Source organism: Chaetodon trifascialis, chromosome 10, assembly GCF_039877785.1.
Source record: "Chaetodon trifascialis isolate fChaTrf1 chromosome 10, fChaTrf1.hap1, whole genome shotgun sequence".
Lineage (NCBI taxonomy): Eukaryota > Metazoa > Chordata > Actinopteri > Chaetodontiformes > Chaetodontidae > Chaetodon > Chaetodon trifascialis.
This window is the reverse complement of record NC_092065.1, coordinates 8,673,109-8,690,586: the sequence shown is the minus strand read 5'-3', so window position 1 is coordinate 8,690,586 and position 17,478 is coordinate 8,673,109. Positions and strand designations below refer to the sequence as shown.

Below are 17,478 nucleotides of genomic sequence, written 5' to 3'. Positions count from 1 at the left end.
AATAAAAGAGAGCACTTGATGTACCATTAAATGTCTGCTCTACAGAGCATTGATTTAAAGTCAGAGTGGTGTGTTATTTTCTCCAGTACCACACAGTGATGATATTAAGGTCATAGCAGGTAGAGGTCACACGCCATTGTATCTGTCTGCCTTTGATTCCTGATTTCTATCTGAGGCATAGCTTATCTTGTACAGATATTATAGGTTTTATATCAGAGTCACAGATCTTCCAACTCCACAAAGTGTTCTTCCATCTCTCTAAATGTGGCTTGGTGAGAGTAACATTTGGAAAATGACCACAACCAACAATTTGTCAAGCTGTGCTGACTGGTGTGCTCAATTCACTTTCTTCTTCTCTACGATAGCAGAATTACAGTTGAGTGTTCGCTGACCTAATCCAATAGAGGCTCCATACGGACAGAGTAATGTGATTTCCTAGGCTTTTATTCTGTGTCTGCTGCTGGATAGAGAGGGGCCCTGAAGAGACGGCATTTGAATTGGGGATGGCTGTCTAAGAGAGGCAGCCACTGAGCGAGAGATGGAAGACATAATGTATGTGACAGGAACAGCAGTAAGTACCAGCCTTGATATGAAGTATAGGGGAGACTGAAAAGGACACACCAGGGTCAAGTGATTCTAATAAGGCTTACTGTGAAGCATCATCCACCCTCTACTATTGACTATGGTAGTGTATTGACCTGTTTTTTTCTCAGCAGGTCATCTCAGGTTAGAGATGTATAGTGGTAGCCTGCTAACCTATCCAGTATGCTAACTAGCAATGCTGACCTTGAGATTAGTGTCTGTGGCAGCCATACATAAATGTCAGTATCAATGAAAGTGCTCCCATGTGAGCCAAAAACATGAAATGCTGTGTAAGTCAATGTCGTAGCTATCAGAACAATAAGGGTACATGTATTCAGTTGAATTCAGAGTTGTAACATAATCACATGCCTGCCCCTCACAATATTGGATATGTTGGAATTATACAATATACAGAAGAAAAAGGGAAAACAAGACAAGAGATGAGACTGACTGTAAACTGTTGCTTTTGTGCAGGTCAGTCACATGATAAACACATCCTGTTTATGTATGGCACGCAGATTTTATGCTTCATTATATTTGAATGATCATTTTGTAACATTTAAACACTAAGTCCGTGTAATAAACTTGATAAGCAGTGGTATGTCTAGGCTTGGTTGCTTTTTCTTTGCCTTGGGTGGTCAAAAATTGTTTATTGCATCTTCTAATTAGATTATATTTCATCATTATGATGAGATTGAGACAAAAGTGAGGTCATTGCCCAGTGTCAAAGCCCTGGATAATAATTTGGTACAGATCTAGAATTTAAGATTAATGTCTCAAGAGCATACTGGAGCATAATTTGCAGCTATTTAACAGAAATATTCTGTTATAAATATAAGTGCATCCACTTTGATGTTGAATCAGTTAGTTGTAGACTGGCTCCAGGCCGCTCAATTGCAGCCCACATTAAAAAAAATTGCTAAGTGTTTCAGAGCTCTGTTGTTGCTCTCATGAATGGCTTTTCTCCCACCTGGAGATACTACTGAGCCAGTCAATGCCGTTATAGGTGAGACCAAGGTTAGGAGCATCATCGCACTGTGCCAGAACCAGAATGCACACATATATAGCAACAAGTGTTGATAAGAAAGGTGTTGGTATCGGGCCTGTAAATGAAACTGACCAGAAACAGCTCTTAAGTGAGATCACCACCATGTATTGAAGGCACTTCTTCAAAGAAAAGAGTTTTGCTTATTCTCCCCACTTGATGACCTTAATAAGGAGCAAGTTAAAGAAGCTGAGAGGCTCATGTCCGCAAGGCTTGGTGTGTACACTGACTGTAGTTAAATGAACAGTGATCTATGTTAAAGAAAACTATCTTACATCAATCACAAGATGTCACAGATTTTATTCTATTTTTTTGCCCTTATTCCAAAAAAATACAGTATTCGTACTAAACTGTTCACATGGCTAATAAAAATGAATATTCCACTAATATTACCATTTACATGGCAGCCTTGCATATCACGATAAATGAACACAGCCTCCCTATTTCATTCGCTCAACCACCTTCTTGAAAATGTTGGCATTGTGATATATCTCCATATCCAAAACCTGTTGATATCCAAGTCTTTCATAATGTTTAAAAGTAGGTGTGTTTCTCCTTTCAACCAGAAATGTGCATTTTTCTTTTGTGCACAAATGCGCTGTATACATGTCCAAAGATTGCTTCTTAAACCTGAATGATATCCTCCATATTAATTGGGAAATGCTGCAGTCTGACTAAGGACTAATTCAAAATATCCAAACAGAATATTCTGTTTAAAATGACCCCTATAAAATTGAGCATATTTCCATATTCTGAATAAGAGTGGAATAGTAGTGTACATGTAAACATAGTCAATCAACATGGCAATCTTTAAGCTAAGTTCCCTCTATCCAATGTTCACACAGCTTCAGTGTCAGCTGAAAATGACATCGAGAGAACTGATACATGAGTCTCAGTGATCAGTGAGAGCAAAATACTCCCTTCCCAAACAGAAAATGACTAACATGAAGCGAATGACAGGCTAAAAAAAAATGCAATGTTAACAAAATGGCAATTCAGTCGGAGCGTCAGGCTATGTTGGTTGTGCTTGAAAGGCCTTTATGGCTTAGCCAGTGTGGCTGCACGTCAGGATGCAAAACAAATTGTGACCTCAAATTCTACTTGGTTTAAATAGTATTGGTCTTTGAGAGGTAATTTTAGAAAGCAGTCAATACAAATGATTTTTTGCAGTAGCACTGATGAAGTTTGAAATAGTACCTGACATTTAAGCGGAATTCTAAATTATGTTTTCACCAGGGAAGGAACACAGCCATTAGTTGTGTATCATTGTTATACTGGAAACAGAAATGAGTCTGTGCGTTCATATATTGATACACCACCTTTGAAGTTTCTCTTGTAAAAGCTGGACTCATGTACATTTGTGGTAAATGTATCCTCTGGCTCAGTGTTTCATCTCATAGATCATTTTCTCTCCCCTGTCGGCTAATCTGTTGCTAGCTGTGATTCCATCTCCACTCTCAATCACAGACATGCCCTCAAGCTACTGTGACATCCACACTGCCTGTTTACAGCAGGGTCATAAAGGACCTTGCCTGCATCAATATTCCCATATCAGCCCTCTCTGTTGTGCTACAAACCACACACTGGCAGCCAGAGAAGCATCTGATCGAGGTTGTGTAATTGCTCTGGTAATCCAACAGCCCTGTGCTCTCTGGATCTAAAGGGCTCTTCAATTTTATACTGTACCTGAGACAGCAGAGACATAATAAGATCATTACTGAGATATTCCGTAGAGTACAGTGTGCATCTGTATTTGTGTATGTGTACCTTTATGCATGTATGTGAATGCACTGTATATATCGTACTCTTAGACAGAATGTAATCCTTGACCCAGGGATTGTAATGAAGTGAGCTGCCAGGCTAGCTGAGCATGGCTTTATATGCTAATGATAGTGTACCTGTGCATCTAGATTTGGTATTAGAGTGCAGATTGAATGTAATAAGCTGCCAGTTTTTTTCCCCTTGAAGATTGTTACAATTTAAATTCTTCTGCAGATGTATGAATAAATTATTCCAACTTATTTAGGGCAAGCTTGGTTTATAGACAATTTGAGGCAAAAATACAAGGCTGTCTGAATTATAATCCACCAGCAGCAGCCACTTGGGAAATACAATTTCACCATTGTATTTCTTCACAAACAAAAGATGACACGCACTATTGGTAGCCATACACAGGCAGCGAAGAACTACATTATCTGTTGGTTTATTGTAAATAGAATCTTTTATTAGGCGTTAAGATTTTCGCAGTAGTCTTCATTGTAGTTATGGATCTGCTTATTTGGAGAGCATTGTTGTTAGACTTGTGTTATTAAAAACGCTTTGACAGTATAATCATTCTCAACATTTTCCTTTGGTTTGATTCATTTCTCTAAGAAAACATATTATCTGAGGATTCTACTCTCTTTGAGAATGAAAATAATATTTGTTATTTTCATTGTGTTCAGTTTATACTGTCCCTGTCACAGTACCTCTCCCACCATAAAGTCATGCACAATTCATCAAACCAAAATAAGGCAGCTATAAATTTTCCATTTGGCTCAAAGGTGTGACTGTTAAAGTGAAACAGACTAGGATTTGATTACATCTGGTTTATGTCTAACGAGTGTTGAGAACCATGGTGTTCTGTTGCTTCTGTGGAATGCAAGTGTTCTTCTTGAACTCTTAAAGCTGTTGTTGTGAACAGTACCCCCATAGCTATATAGCTATGACAATATAACATGCACTACTTTGCCTCTCCTTTCCCTTCCTATCGCTCCATGTTCGACCTGTCTGTCTTTGTTACATCCTCATACCTATAGTCTCATTTCAGTCTCAGGGTCTTCCCCCCCGGGGGCTCCAAGGCAATAAGGTCAGTGGTCACTTGGGATTGCAGGGCCTGACATCAGAGCAAGTGGCATGGTGATGAATGGGAGTAATCTCACTGCTGTTACAGAATCACAAACACTTTACTTGCTGGAGGTGGGGGGAGGTGGGGGATAGGAAGCCTTTTACTGCATTATGTGAATGAACACAAAATTTATTATAAATATACATATACATTACAATTCCTACGTCTCTCTATATTCATATACCTTGTTCACCCTAAGCTGTACATGTTTATATATGTACACAATGTACTGTATGTTGCTACCTTTACAAAAAGCCATGCAGTATCTACAGTACAGTATATGGTGTATCTATGAAACCTACTTTTGTTCTCAATAAATAGTAATAAATTATCCACTTCTTGTTTTTGTACATTCTATTGCACATATTATTTACATTACTGCTTTGGATAAACATTTTCCCTTTTTCATCTTGACCTGATGTCAATTTTAGCTGCTTTTGTTGACTGTATACCCTAAAGATAATGAGTTCCTTCACTCCACATCCTCAGAAGACAGACATTTCTGTCGGGCATCTTTGTCCTCAAATGTCACCTTTTTATTTCTCTTCGGGTCGATCCAAGAGTTGTGGATAATGGCATTATTAGGGGTAGGATCTGCCTCAATGATCGAGACCACTCTTTTCTTCATCTTGCTTTTCAAGACTTTCTGGAACTTCTGCCTAGTGAAGGCATAGAGTAGAGGGTGAAATATAGTGGTCCCATAAGCCATGACCAGGAAGCCCAGTCTCAACTTGACCATTAGGTCACTGGGGCCTACACTCAGGATGACTGTGTTGAGTATTGTGATGGGCGTCCAGCACAGCAGGAAGGTTGACACAATAAGGAGGGACATCCTGAAAACCCTCTTTTGGCGCTCTCGCCTTTCTCTGTGGCGCTTAACAGCCCTGCGCAGGGCGATGATGACAGAGACAGACGTACGCATACCCAGTGTGGGGTTGCGGCTGCCACTGCTCTGGGATCCATCTGTGGCCTCTTGTTGCGTTGTCATGGCTGTCATGGATGGGCGCTTTTTCCTGCGAGCCTTCTTCTTCTGTGATGCGTGGAAACGTGTGCCAATGCGGATATTGAGTGCCTGCAGGATCTTTGAGTAGGTGATGAGCATGACAACGGCAGTAAAGAAGAAAATAGGAATTTGAGCAAGCAAGTGGTAATAGAGTCCAAGTTCGGTGTAGTACTGGTTAGTGTGGATGACATTCTCCACCACTGTCTGGTTCAGCTCAGCATGACCCTGGGCAAAGAAGCCCACCTCGATAAAGGGTACGAGGAAACTAAGAAAAGATAGCACCCAAATGGCAGCTAGCAGTGCTAGGGCACGGCCCATGGTCAGTACCCGGTTGGCAGGTTTGACTGAGATGTCATAGCGATCAAGGGTGATGGCAAGCACATTAGCAGCAGTGGCAACACTAGCGAAGGAGACGCAGGCTTCATGGAAGCAGCATACGAGAGCAGTGTCTCCCTCGAGGGAAAGCAACACTACCACAATGGTGAGGGGAATGCAGCACACACAAACCAGCACATCCAGCACATGGAGGTTCATAGTGACAATGTTACTGACAGAACTAATGAGGTTCGACTTCATACAGTAGAGGGCAAGAACAGTGAGATTAGAGCTCAGGCCCAGGAGAATTTCCAGCATGAGAAAGCCAGTCAGGGAGACCTGGAAACTAACAGGATAGGTATACGGGCTGGGGGTTGCCGGACTCATGGTGCGGCTGATGGGTTCAGTGTTGTCAGTGACTGTGACGTTGCTCATGGTGGCGTCTTGTTCCAGGAAGGGAGGGATACGCATTATCCTGCATGTGGGAAGAATAGAAGAGAATTTAAGAAAAGGCAAAGGAAGAGATCTGTGTTTATACATCTCTAGAAAGCTTACTGTAATTAACACTCATCTGCGAAATTTTGTCAGATGTAGTCCTGCCAGTTATCAAATGATACAGAAGCCCTTTGAGTTTAAATGACAAATTCCAAGAGCAGACACTAATGCTGCTGGTCCTTTTTTCCTGCCATGCCCACTGATTAGATTGTCTCACCATGCAAATGGCTTGACTAACTACTAGCTATCTTGTCTCAGTCAGCCTCTACTTTTGTAATCACCATCCTTTATCACAGTGGAGGTACATAACAGAAACACTGTGGAACAAATTAAATTCTAATATCCTTATAGCCGCAATGGCTTGGTATGTTCTGGCTTTGCCGTGGCTTGGTTCTCTAGCCTCTGTTGAGCAGAGCATTCAAGTAGATCTTAGTAGTATTGCAGGGGGATGTAGGTAATAATATACTTGCTTTGGTCTTTGGAAGCTGTTTAAAACTCTCCCTCCATATGAAAATGCAAAAACACAATTGAAGTACTGTCAAACAGGCGGCAACATAACCCTCATCCTAAAGCAATGTTGGCCAATCACAAGCCTGAAAAAAATCTGTCACCAGTGGGCTACTAGCAACTAAGTGCCCGACCAGGTCTGGTCCAAAGCTGATGCTGGACTCTGTGTCATGGGAGTGTTGGATAATGTAGCAGTGAGTGTGACTTCTGTAGTGCATTCTGGTGCCTCTGTTCCTCAAAATAGTGGAAGAGTAATTGTACATTTATGTGTAAACATATAAAAAGCCCTGTTAGCAATGTTTGTACCAATGCTGTTTTTGCCATGTCCACTATTGCACAATCTGATGTCCAACAAAGGAGATCACGATGCGCACTGCATCACTCAAGCACAAGCCAAAAACTCAGTTTTACTTGTGTGTGCACGTCAACACTGCAAACTGAGTTTCACAATATCTTCTGCCTGGAAGGAGTTTCCTTTTCTTTCTTTTCAGTGACCTAAAGCTGTGTTTGGGTGTGCACAAAAGGTAAAAAAACTATGTTAAAAAAGTCTCTTGTGCATGTGGACTAGGCTTTAGTCATTGCCAAATTACAGGTGGTGGTTCATAATGCCAGAATATTCTGTCAGAATGTTTATCTCATCATCAGCAAGCTTCCAGCTCTCAGAAATGCACTTTGAAATACAAGATGTTTGTTCAGATAGGACTTAAATAATTGAGGGACTAACAAATGCACCAAAGCACATGCACTCAAAAATAAATAAACTGATTAGCACATGCAATATTAAAATCATCCAACCTCCTCTAGAGAAATATATTCAATCTAAACAGAATTCTAGATGACATGAAAGAAACAAATGGAGTTTTGTAATATTTACCCTTCCCACCAGCTCTAACTGAATACCAGGGCTGTGTAATCAGGCCATAGAGTCCATGTTGCATCCACAGAGACAAGCATCACGTCCAAACATAGCCAGTGGAAAAGTGTTTCTGCTCCAGCAGAGCCCCCCAGCAAGGCTTTTCCTTTCACTGCTAGTCCCTCTTAGAGAGGCTGACAGCCAGAAAAGCACCTGTCCCTCTCACCAGAGACTGTCTATGGGCTGCCAGCTTTTTTTCCCGACCTCACTGGCAGGAAAGCTAAGGAATCAGCCACCTGCACCCAGTGGATGTTAAAGAATATAGGCTAATGTCCTCTACAGACTTTTTCTCAGATCTCTGGTCCGTTTGCTTTGGTGATGGTGGGAGCCCTGATGGATGAGTGGAACAGGGATAAGATGTCGGAGCCACCTCCTGTTTATAATCTCATGATATTCCCAGGCAAGAGAGACACAGCCAACCAAGAAAACAAAGAAACACAGACTCTTTCCTCTGAGCAGGGCTGGAATGTACTGCTTGTGGTACAATCCAAATCCTTGCTTTTTGCTTTTTTTGTCCTCAGTGATTAGATAGTAGTCAGATCTGTAAATGCAAAAAATAGTTACATCCATTAGCCTGTACTCCAAGAGGCTGAGTTTTGTCAGTCAGTCATGTAGATTCCCCAGTTTACACCATAGTAATGTCCAATCTGTCCAAGAGAGGTCAGTGCGTCCGGGCAGTGTCCAGGCCCATGTCTCCCCTGGGAGCACTAATGGAACAGGCCTTCACTCTCCACCTCTCTCATCACTCTCTGTATGCCTGGCTCCAGCAACCATTGACTTGTAAATCGAGCACAGGTCTCCTGTTTGCCCCTCGACATGCTGAATCCTCAATCACTGGAGATGGCGTGAGTAGAGGAGATTATTAGAGAGTATGTGTGTCCAATCACCGTGACATGTGTGATCACTGTGATCACCAGTATTTATATGTGCATGGGAAGGGTGTGGATTCAGGCGAAGGTCATCCTCTCGAGGTAGTGGAAGCGAGTTCATCAGACAGAGGCTTCGTTGTGGATTTACAAGAAAGATCCCAGAGTTTCATACAACATCATCTGTCTGTCCCTTAGTCCCACATCATTTTTTCACAGTGACCTGAGGAGAGAGAAAGGATAGGGTAATGGATGATAGATAGAAAGACAGAGATAGGGAGAGCGAGAGTAGGAGGAGTAGGAGAGGGAAGTGTGGGGGATGTGTTAGTGAAAATAAACATCTTCAGCAGAGAGGCGACAAGAAAACTCTCATTAGCATAGCAACAAGCCTCTGATGTCTTATCATGTTCCTGTGCATCGCATGATGCGCTTTACATATTTCCTAATGCATTAACATAAGAGTGGCACTAACAAAGGACTCACACAAAAGCAACTGGTTTTACATCCCAGCCTCCTGTTTTCAGATTGATGAACTGACAGATAAACTGTCATAACATTTTGCTGTATTTTGTTGTGTATAGTGTAAATTATGACAGAAAAACTCCTTAGTGTAAATAATTGTATGTAATTTGCACAGCCACAGTGGTGATATTGTAATAGATTTTTGTTGATAGGACAGACTCGCTTAGAGCTTTAGCACAGTGTGATTCCATGGGGAACTTGTCATGAAGACATGGATGTCCCCTCACGTGCCATTATACTGTATGTGATCCATGTAATTTCTCTAGAGGAACATGTCGGTCATTCTTCAAGGTTGTTTCAGTGAGGGATGCCGTACTTTACTATGCCACAATGTCAGCAGAAATGAGCAATGAGTCCCATGCTTTTGCACCAGGAAAGAGACAGGCTCATGCATGTTGCAAAGATGCACAGTTCTAAAGTGCACGATTGCATGTCAAGTTTCTCATATCACAGAGCCTGTCATGACGAGTGTGTGCGCGCGTGTGTGCATGCATGCATGTGTGCGCGCGCGTGTGTGTGTGTGTGTGTGTGTGTGTGTGTATAGCAGACACAACAGATGTGCTTACAGTATAGGAATATACAGACATCCTAATGCATAAAACATTATCAAAGTATGTTAGAGTGTTATACAGTAGATGTACAGTAGCCGCTACTTGGAATTTTCGCTTCACCATAACCATATGTTTAGAAAAGAAAGTCTTGCAACAATACATCATAACTGAAGTTATCAAGGAATTATCTTGTTGATGGTTTATAATCCCATGCAATTGTTGAGGTGTTTGGCATTGAGTTTTATTTGCTTTCACATATGCTCTCATCAGCTGAGCACTGTAAGTGAAACCAATAAGTAGAGTGCCCCATCAAAACACGGCAAAGCTCACCATGCAGGGTAAACACAGATGCTCCGGAGCTGTTCCAAACGCCACGCTGCCCCCTCTCCTTGCAACTGCAACAATCTAGGTCGACCGCTAGAAACTGCTGGTTTATCATCTGCTCCGTCCAGCAGTAATCCAAGAAGTGGGATTGTATATTGATGAACACACGAGGGTCACACAACTGACAGATGTTCTTTCCTTCCTGAGTCCCAGACTGAGAAAAACAAACCCACAGAGATTAGTCCTGACAGGGATGTTGATGGGATTCTTCTTCTCCCTTTGTCCCCCCTTGTCTCTTATCCATCCATATGGACCGGTTTGTGAATACTCATCATCTCACCAACTCTCTGTTGCACTCCCTCCCTCATTAACTGCCTGGAAAGGAGTGCAAACCGTCACACTCCTGGTATCCCTCTATCCTCTGCTCTGCTCCCCTCTCTCTCCCTCACTCTCTTGTTCGATCTCTCTCTCTCTCTCTCTCTCTCTCTCTCTCTCACTGCGGAGGTTTGCAGTGCTCCCCCAATCCTGATTGGTCCTCTGTAATAGGCTTAACCCTTTCCACTCCAGCAAGGGGAGGTATTTCCTTTTGTTCTGACTCTATCCTCTCCTCCCTGACAGTGACTGTGACATCCCGTGTGGGGCTATAGTCATTTTGGAAAAAAAAAAAGCTTCTACTATGCTTTTGCACAGGGACTTTAGATGCCACTACTCTAAACGCACAACCTGCTGCCAAGGCAGCGAGGCAGACTGTTGAAGGAAAAACAGCAGAGAATGCGAGGATGATGTATTAATTAGCTCTGTCACGATGTAATGAACAACTAATGTGTTTGTGCACCGTAGGGGGAATGATGAGGATGGAAAGCCAGCAGAGAGAGGCAATATTTTTTGTATTGATTTTGCGCACATACATAGGTCTTAATATACGTGTGCAAGTGAGCATGAGAGGCAGCGAGACTGACAGAGGGGAGATAAATTCTCGCAGCTGTGAGTGGGAGAAATGGATTATGCAGGAAAGAATGGAAGTCAGAAAAGAAGAGATAGATGATCGTGGCTCTGATTGATAGTTTCAATTAAGTTGCTCTGTCAGATCAGTAAGAGGTTGACCACCCTCCATTCCTTTGTCAAGGCTTATTTGTCAGGTGCAATTATTGCCAGAGGGCAACCTGGTACCTGTCAGCCTGCAGTAAAGAAGAAGGGGGCATCTGTTGCTATGGCCTGGCTACCTGATAAGCTAATGATTAAAGCCCTCTAATAATACATCAGGTGTTGTTATTCCAGTGGTGACAGTTTTATAATTGCACTTTGGCAGGCAGATGATTCAGTTAGTGTTCAAGACATTTAAAGTTGACTCGCTGCACAACAGATCAAAGGTCTGAAAGGGGATGTAAGCCATTACCTTGGTAGTGAGGAGACAATTTGTCAATTAATCGATTTTATGGATTGACAGAAAATAAACTGACAAAGTATTATTTAAGTAATTTTTCAAGTGAAAATGGCAGTAGTTCCAGATTCTTAAAGGAGGATTTGTGGGGCTGCAAACGACGGAAAAAAGCAGGCGGCTGCTTTGAAAGCACTGCATGATGGACAAGAGTCACAAAACAAAATCTTCTTTTTTTCCTGTGAATATCTGTTGAAATCAGACATATTAAAGTCTCTCGTGTCATAATGTCCTGTGAAAATAATTCCTGAGTAAGATGTGAAAATATTAGATAATTCGACACATTTCCCCTGCTGTTTCTCTGATGTCCACCTGCTCTCTTGCTCCTCTCCCAAAGCAGCAAAGTAAGTGTTTATTTCAACCAAATAAGAATTAGTGATTATTGTTGGAACAATGGAAAGATGAACCAAGAAGGTTTGGTCAAGGTTTTGTTTTAGTCATGTTCGAATGAAGTGTGTTTTTTGCCATGATAAAATCACTGTTTCTGTGAATGGAGTCTGGTGGCTTTGGTGGAAGCGACATAGCAGCTGTTTCTGGTTAAAAAAAATGGTTTTTACTCTTTAACAAAAAGGTATCTCTGTGGGGATCCTTTCCATTAACATCATCAGACACTTACAACAATCTGAGACTATTGATGGCAAAAATGCACACTGGACATGCATTGACAGTGCGCCAACACCTGGAGGGATTAAGTTGCAGCACTCTCATTCAATACTGGAAAAACTTCAAAAGCTGTTGTCCCTTGAACACAAAATCAGATAACATTTGACCTGAATTCCTCCGGTTTGTCTGGGAACGCGTGGAATTGCACGACTGTACACACAACATCACTTTCATTAATTGAAGATGAAATGTAGGTCAAGCTGAAATGAGCAAATAATTTGACAACACTGTGCAGGAGATCATTTTATTTGTTTTATTTTGTTTTTGTAATGAGGAGGTGTGTAGATCTTTTAAAAGACGTTGATGTTGAAATGAAATACAAGTAGTACGTCTCCCATTGTATTAGCTTTCCAGATTTTTTTGTTAAAGACTAAGATCCTATTTGTTTGACCAGAAATAGCTGTTATCTCTCTCGTCAAGCCACCAGACTCCATTTACAGAAACCGTAATTATGTAATCAAAAAACACAGATCATTCAAACTCGACAGAAACAAAATGAAAGTTGTTTTTCCACCGTTCCTACAATCACCGCCAACAGTGGTTTGCCGAAATAAATCCTTAATTCATCCAGTTAGATGTGAAAAAACCAGGAGAGGGCGGACATCAGAGACGCAGCGGGGGGAAATAGAGCGAAAATAAAGTCCCTGGTCAAAGTTAAAAAACAAAGATCTCAAAAACACTCACTCACTTGGTGTGAGATTTCAGAGGGGTTCTTTGAGAGATTATGGCGTCTTTCTTCAGTGCTGCACTGAGATAGGCGCATTTCGCCATACTGTTGAATGTGTTTATTAATTAGAATAAGCTTTCGGTGTCTTCTACTGGCACATGCACACAGCTGTTGTATATTTTTTTAAGAAAAATGTAGGCCTACTATATGTAGTAGAATATCTATACTTTCTAAATATATTTCAGTATGTTATAAATGTTTAAAAAAGTGCTTTTCCCATTTCCCCGTTATTATATGTCTCAGGAGACAGGGTGGGCATTCCCAGGAATCCCTTTTCTCATGATTAAATCCTAGTGCCTGTGGCAACCCTTTAATCTTGGACAAATTTAAGGTCATGGGGAAAACCTCAGTTACTGTCCGGTATGATTGAGGGCATTGCATACCCCTGACCATACAGAGATGTGTGTTTCCCTTCCACTTGACACAGAAAGACCAGCACTTATTGGAGGATTAAAATACTTGAGTGTTTTTAAGCCTGTCATCAACTCTAATTCCCACTTGATCTTCACATTGCATGATATGGGGCTTGGCACGTGTGTTAAGAGGAACTGTATGTGTGTGGCTGGAGGGTAAGATGGGAAGTTTGACAGATGGGGGCAAAGAGGGAGCTTTTGTCTGTGATGGTAGGTGTGTAGTTGTTGGGTATTGTGTGCAGGTCTTTTGTACATATCTTATATTTATCGGTGAGGTTCGGCACATGTGTGACTTAAGGCTTACATGTTTGTGTAGCTTGATGTATGCACCCAACATCAAGTACCTGCTCCCTACACAGCATCCATCTGTACGCCTCTGGCTGTCAGAATATAATTACACAGCACATCAGTGCAAAACAGCTCCGTCACAGCCTGCAACTCAAGGCACTGTACATTTCATAAGAAGCATCCTGGAGAGAGTGGAAACGTGGACATGTATTGAATATGAAACTCTGGACTGACCACTTGACAGCCTTCTCATGGCTCTTCAGGAATCCGCCTCGTATAAAGAGTGGTAAACATGCTGCTGCAAAAACACTGCATTTCCAAAACTTCAGAGTTCAATAGAAGAATGCTGTTAATATTTCATTCACATTAATATTTCATCCAGCTTTTTCTCTCTGTCCCCAGACTCCACTGTCTGATATTCATTACAGTTTTTCTCCTCCGTCACACGACGTGCCTGTAGACGTCCATGGATGTACTGTAGGCGCGTGCATGTTGACACTCAAGTGTGTGCATTTCTTTACTCATGCCACACTTAAAGCATGCTCTCACCCTCCATGGTACAGTGAGTGTGGTGTGTCTGTGAAGAGGACCCCGTCTGGCATGAGCTCATCAAATACAGAAAATGCAGATGTGTGTTTTATTTCAAGTCCATGCTTTGCATGCCAAACATCAGCAGGCAATTGTGCAATAGTGGAGATGGAAGCCAGCAGGCCCAGAGGACCCAGCACACAGACTTTTATCTCCTCCCTGCAGCAGGCATCCTGCACTTCCATTTTGTGCCACTGTGATTTGCTCCAGATTGCTTCATAACAGAACTAGCCCAGCACTAACGGAGTGGCTGGTTTCATTGTAGCAGTCTGCTGTTGTCTGATCTATTTAAATTGCCCTTTTTGCAAACCCTGAGGAGCTCTCGGTCCAACCTCACATGGACCTGGGCATTCATACAAAAATGACAGACACATAATGTTTCTTGAGCTGCTCCTGTTTTTGTTCCCCACTTATTTTTTCCTTTTTTTGTGGGAAAAATATTTTTCGTCTTTCAATATTTGGCATGTTCACCCAATTCCTGAATTATCCATAGAGCACCAGAGTGAATTTAGCTCTTTAAAGGATGTTGGCTAAGAAGGAGACTGTGTAGAAGACGGATAGAAAAGAGTGCCACATTCCAAGATTCTCTGACTTTTGCCTGAGGTTTGACCAAAGGGCAGTCTGCTTTGGCCTCAGTCCCAGGATCCCTTTGGATTCATGCTCAATTGGAGATGAAAGTGCCTGGATCAAGTAAGGAGAAGAGGAGATGAAAAGAAGCCCATCCTCACCTCCTCCTGTGTTAAACAGTTGAGATGGATGAGCAGCTGAAGGTAGAAAACCTCAGTCCCAAAGGAAATCTTAATGTATCCTCTTTCATCCCCATACAGGTCCATTAGTGCTAAAGTGTCTTCATTTATATCTGACATTTAGTGCAATATATTGTGTAAGAGTTATTGGTACCATCAGTAAAGTTAATTTGGCTACACAATACATTACAGCCCTCAAATTATTGTTTAATTATTTTTTAATTATGTTGCACTTGTAAAATCATTATGTGGTGCAATGCAATTAAAAGGGGCATAACGCAAGAACATAAGAAGAACAAAGATATTAAGATTCGTGAATAGCAAATATTGTATAGGAAAAAATGTGTCACTTATAAAAGGCCAGAGAGGACCATGGGTGTAATTATAATCATATGCAATTTTAAGAAAGTTCTAAAGTCTCTTGATCACAACATAGTTTTTGCCATATTGACAGCCTAAATGTAATCCAGTATTTTCTGCTGGTGTGCAATAGATAACGTGCACAAAAGTCTGAGATGTTTATAATCTGTTATGAGCAGACGAAATGTATTATCTTAATGTCACTGTTGTTATTGCCTTATGCAGCTGCAGGTATTGGATCGCATGAAATAACTCGATCATGGCCTGACCTCCAATTGCTTTTTCATCCTGTGTGTTTTAGTGGAAGACAACCAATACAGCATCTGGGATGTTTTGTGATGTCCAGACAAAGGCACTAACCTGTCAGAATTTTGACAGCTGTCATCCTTGTGACCCTGAGGGCCATGCAGTGCTCTTCCACACAACTGTAATAGGAATGACGTCATTGGTTTTTCCGATCACCTGTGTACGTCACGTAAGAAAGATGGCATGCTATGATCCCTCCAGGTCCATGTCTGCCATGTCTCTTGAGGCAAAGACATTGTGTTGTCTGATCCGGGAAAAACATTGCTAAGTATTCCTATGGGAACTGATTCATGTGCCTGTGGTTGTCAGCAGTTTGTTACAGCAGAGACACCCAGGAGACAAAGTGTCCCGCTTCCTTTCGATGCCCTTGTTGACCAATTGGCCTGTTCAGACGGAACTTGCTGCGTCATGGGTGGAGCTCCATGGCTGGCTCGCTATGGTCTCTTCTACTTTCTCAGTGCTCTGTGAGCAAATCTTGCAAGAAAACACTGATAATCTATTCTAAACAATACAAATTACATGTGATATAAATTATCTGATTCTGATAAATGTAACTTGTATCCCATGCTCGCCAGCCCTTTTCATTTTCCTGCCCACGCTCACACCAGGAGAAGTCCCTCCCTACAGATAATCACAAGGCGATGGTCCTTTTAACTTTATTGTTGCAGAAGAAGCGACGCCCTGCTCATTCAGGAACACGGAAACATTTCTGCGTTACAAGCAGCAGGTAGTGCGCGTGCCTCACAGCAAGAAGATCGCCGGTTCGATTCCTGGATTGGGCGGGGCCTTTCTGTGTGAAGTTTGCATGTTCTTCCCGTGCATGCGTGGGTTCTCTCCGGGTATTCCGGCTTCCTCCCACAGACCACAAACATGCTCATTAGGTTAATTGGTGACTCTAAATTGTCCTTAGGTGTGAGTGTGAGTGGTTGTGTGTCTTGTGTGTTGCCCTGCGATCGACTGGCGACCGGTCCAGGGTGTACCCCACCTCTCGCCTGTCGACAGCTGGGATAGGCTGCAGCCCCCCCGCAACCCCGAAAGGGATAGGTGATATACAAAATGGATGGATGAATTTGTGTAGGTTAGAAATTTAGGGGCAGAATTGCTTGATGACCAGCGTGCAGAACTTCTGGTGTGAACAATCAGGCTACTGCCAGGTGGCAACGTCCAAGGCTGAAAAATGAGGCCAATGTGGAAAGTGCCAAAAACTGCAAGCGAGTCAATGCCCATAGACCACTGTATTAAATCGCCCAACTTGACCAGCAGAAATAAATGTGTTTACAGCCTGGTACAGTATAACTCACTGGTTCAAATTATATTAAGACGTACAGTTATGCATAATTATGATGATGGCCACTTTGAGTGACAGATAGCTGTCAGGCTTCATTCGGCCTGCCTGAACTTCACCTCTGTGCCCATTTTTGGATTAGCTGGGAGTTGGTCAGAGCCCTGCCAAGGTGGTGACAGCCAGAATGACTGTTACTCAGCTTCACAGTGGCTCTTCAGAGAGCTATGGGCGACGTCATGTAGTATGTAGACACAGCTGGGTTTGGTTGCAGGTCTAACAGAGCACATCTGACATGGGTGCGCTCAGATGTGCAACAGACCTGTCCAGGTGCAGATGTCTCTCCTCCTTCCAAAAGCATGGATTTTTTTGGCTTTTGGGTTGTATTGCTGACCGGAAAGCACATGTTACATGTACGTTGTAAGTTGCTTCAACATTCTTTGTCGCTGGGGTTTTTATTGTAAACTCTCTCTCTCTCTTTCTCTCTGTTGCTATGTCTCCCTCTCTCGCTCTCTCTTATATTCAATCACTCATTCTTTCATCTCTTTTGCTATTGATTTAAAGTCCTGGTGGTATTGCAGGTCAGTAAGGTTAGAGCCATAAAGCCGAACTCGGTGAAGTCAGCTGTTTAACCCTGACAATAGGGTTAGAGATTGT

At 42.2% G+C, this 17,478-nt stretch overlaps 1 protein-coding gene across 1 annotated transcript; it reads right to left on the bottom strand.

Annotated features, from left to right (window-relative positions):
* Window positions 1–1,910: 1,910 nt before the first annotated feature.
* Window positions 1,911–10,638, bottom strand: LOC139337887 (G-protein coupled receptor 22-like). Its single transcript, XM_070972715.1, has 3 exons — window positions 10,017–10,638; window positions 7,709–8,836; window positions 1,911–6,307 (listed from the first exon to the last, which is right to left on the bottom strand). Exon 3 carries the CDS (start codon window positions 6,301–6,303, stop codon window positions 4,987–4,989), a length of 1,317 nt encoding a protein of 438 aa, XP_070828816.1. The 5' UTR covers window positions 6,304–6,307; window positions 7,709–8,836; window positions 10,017–10,638; the 3' UTR covers window positions 1,911–4,986.
* Window positions 10,639–17,478: the final 6,840 nt, after the last annotated feature.

Excerpts from the sequence above, each read along its gene's own strand:
- LOC139337887 (XM_070972715.1), bottom strand. The coding sequence starts at position 6,303 with ATGCGTATCCCTCCCTTCCTGGAACAAGACGCCACCATGAGCAACGTC.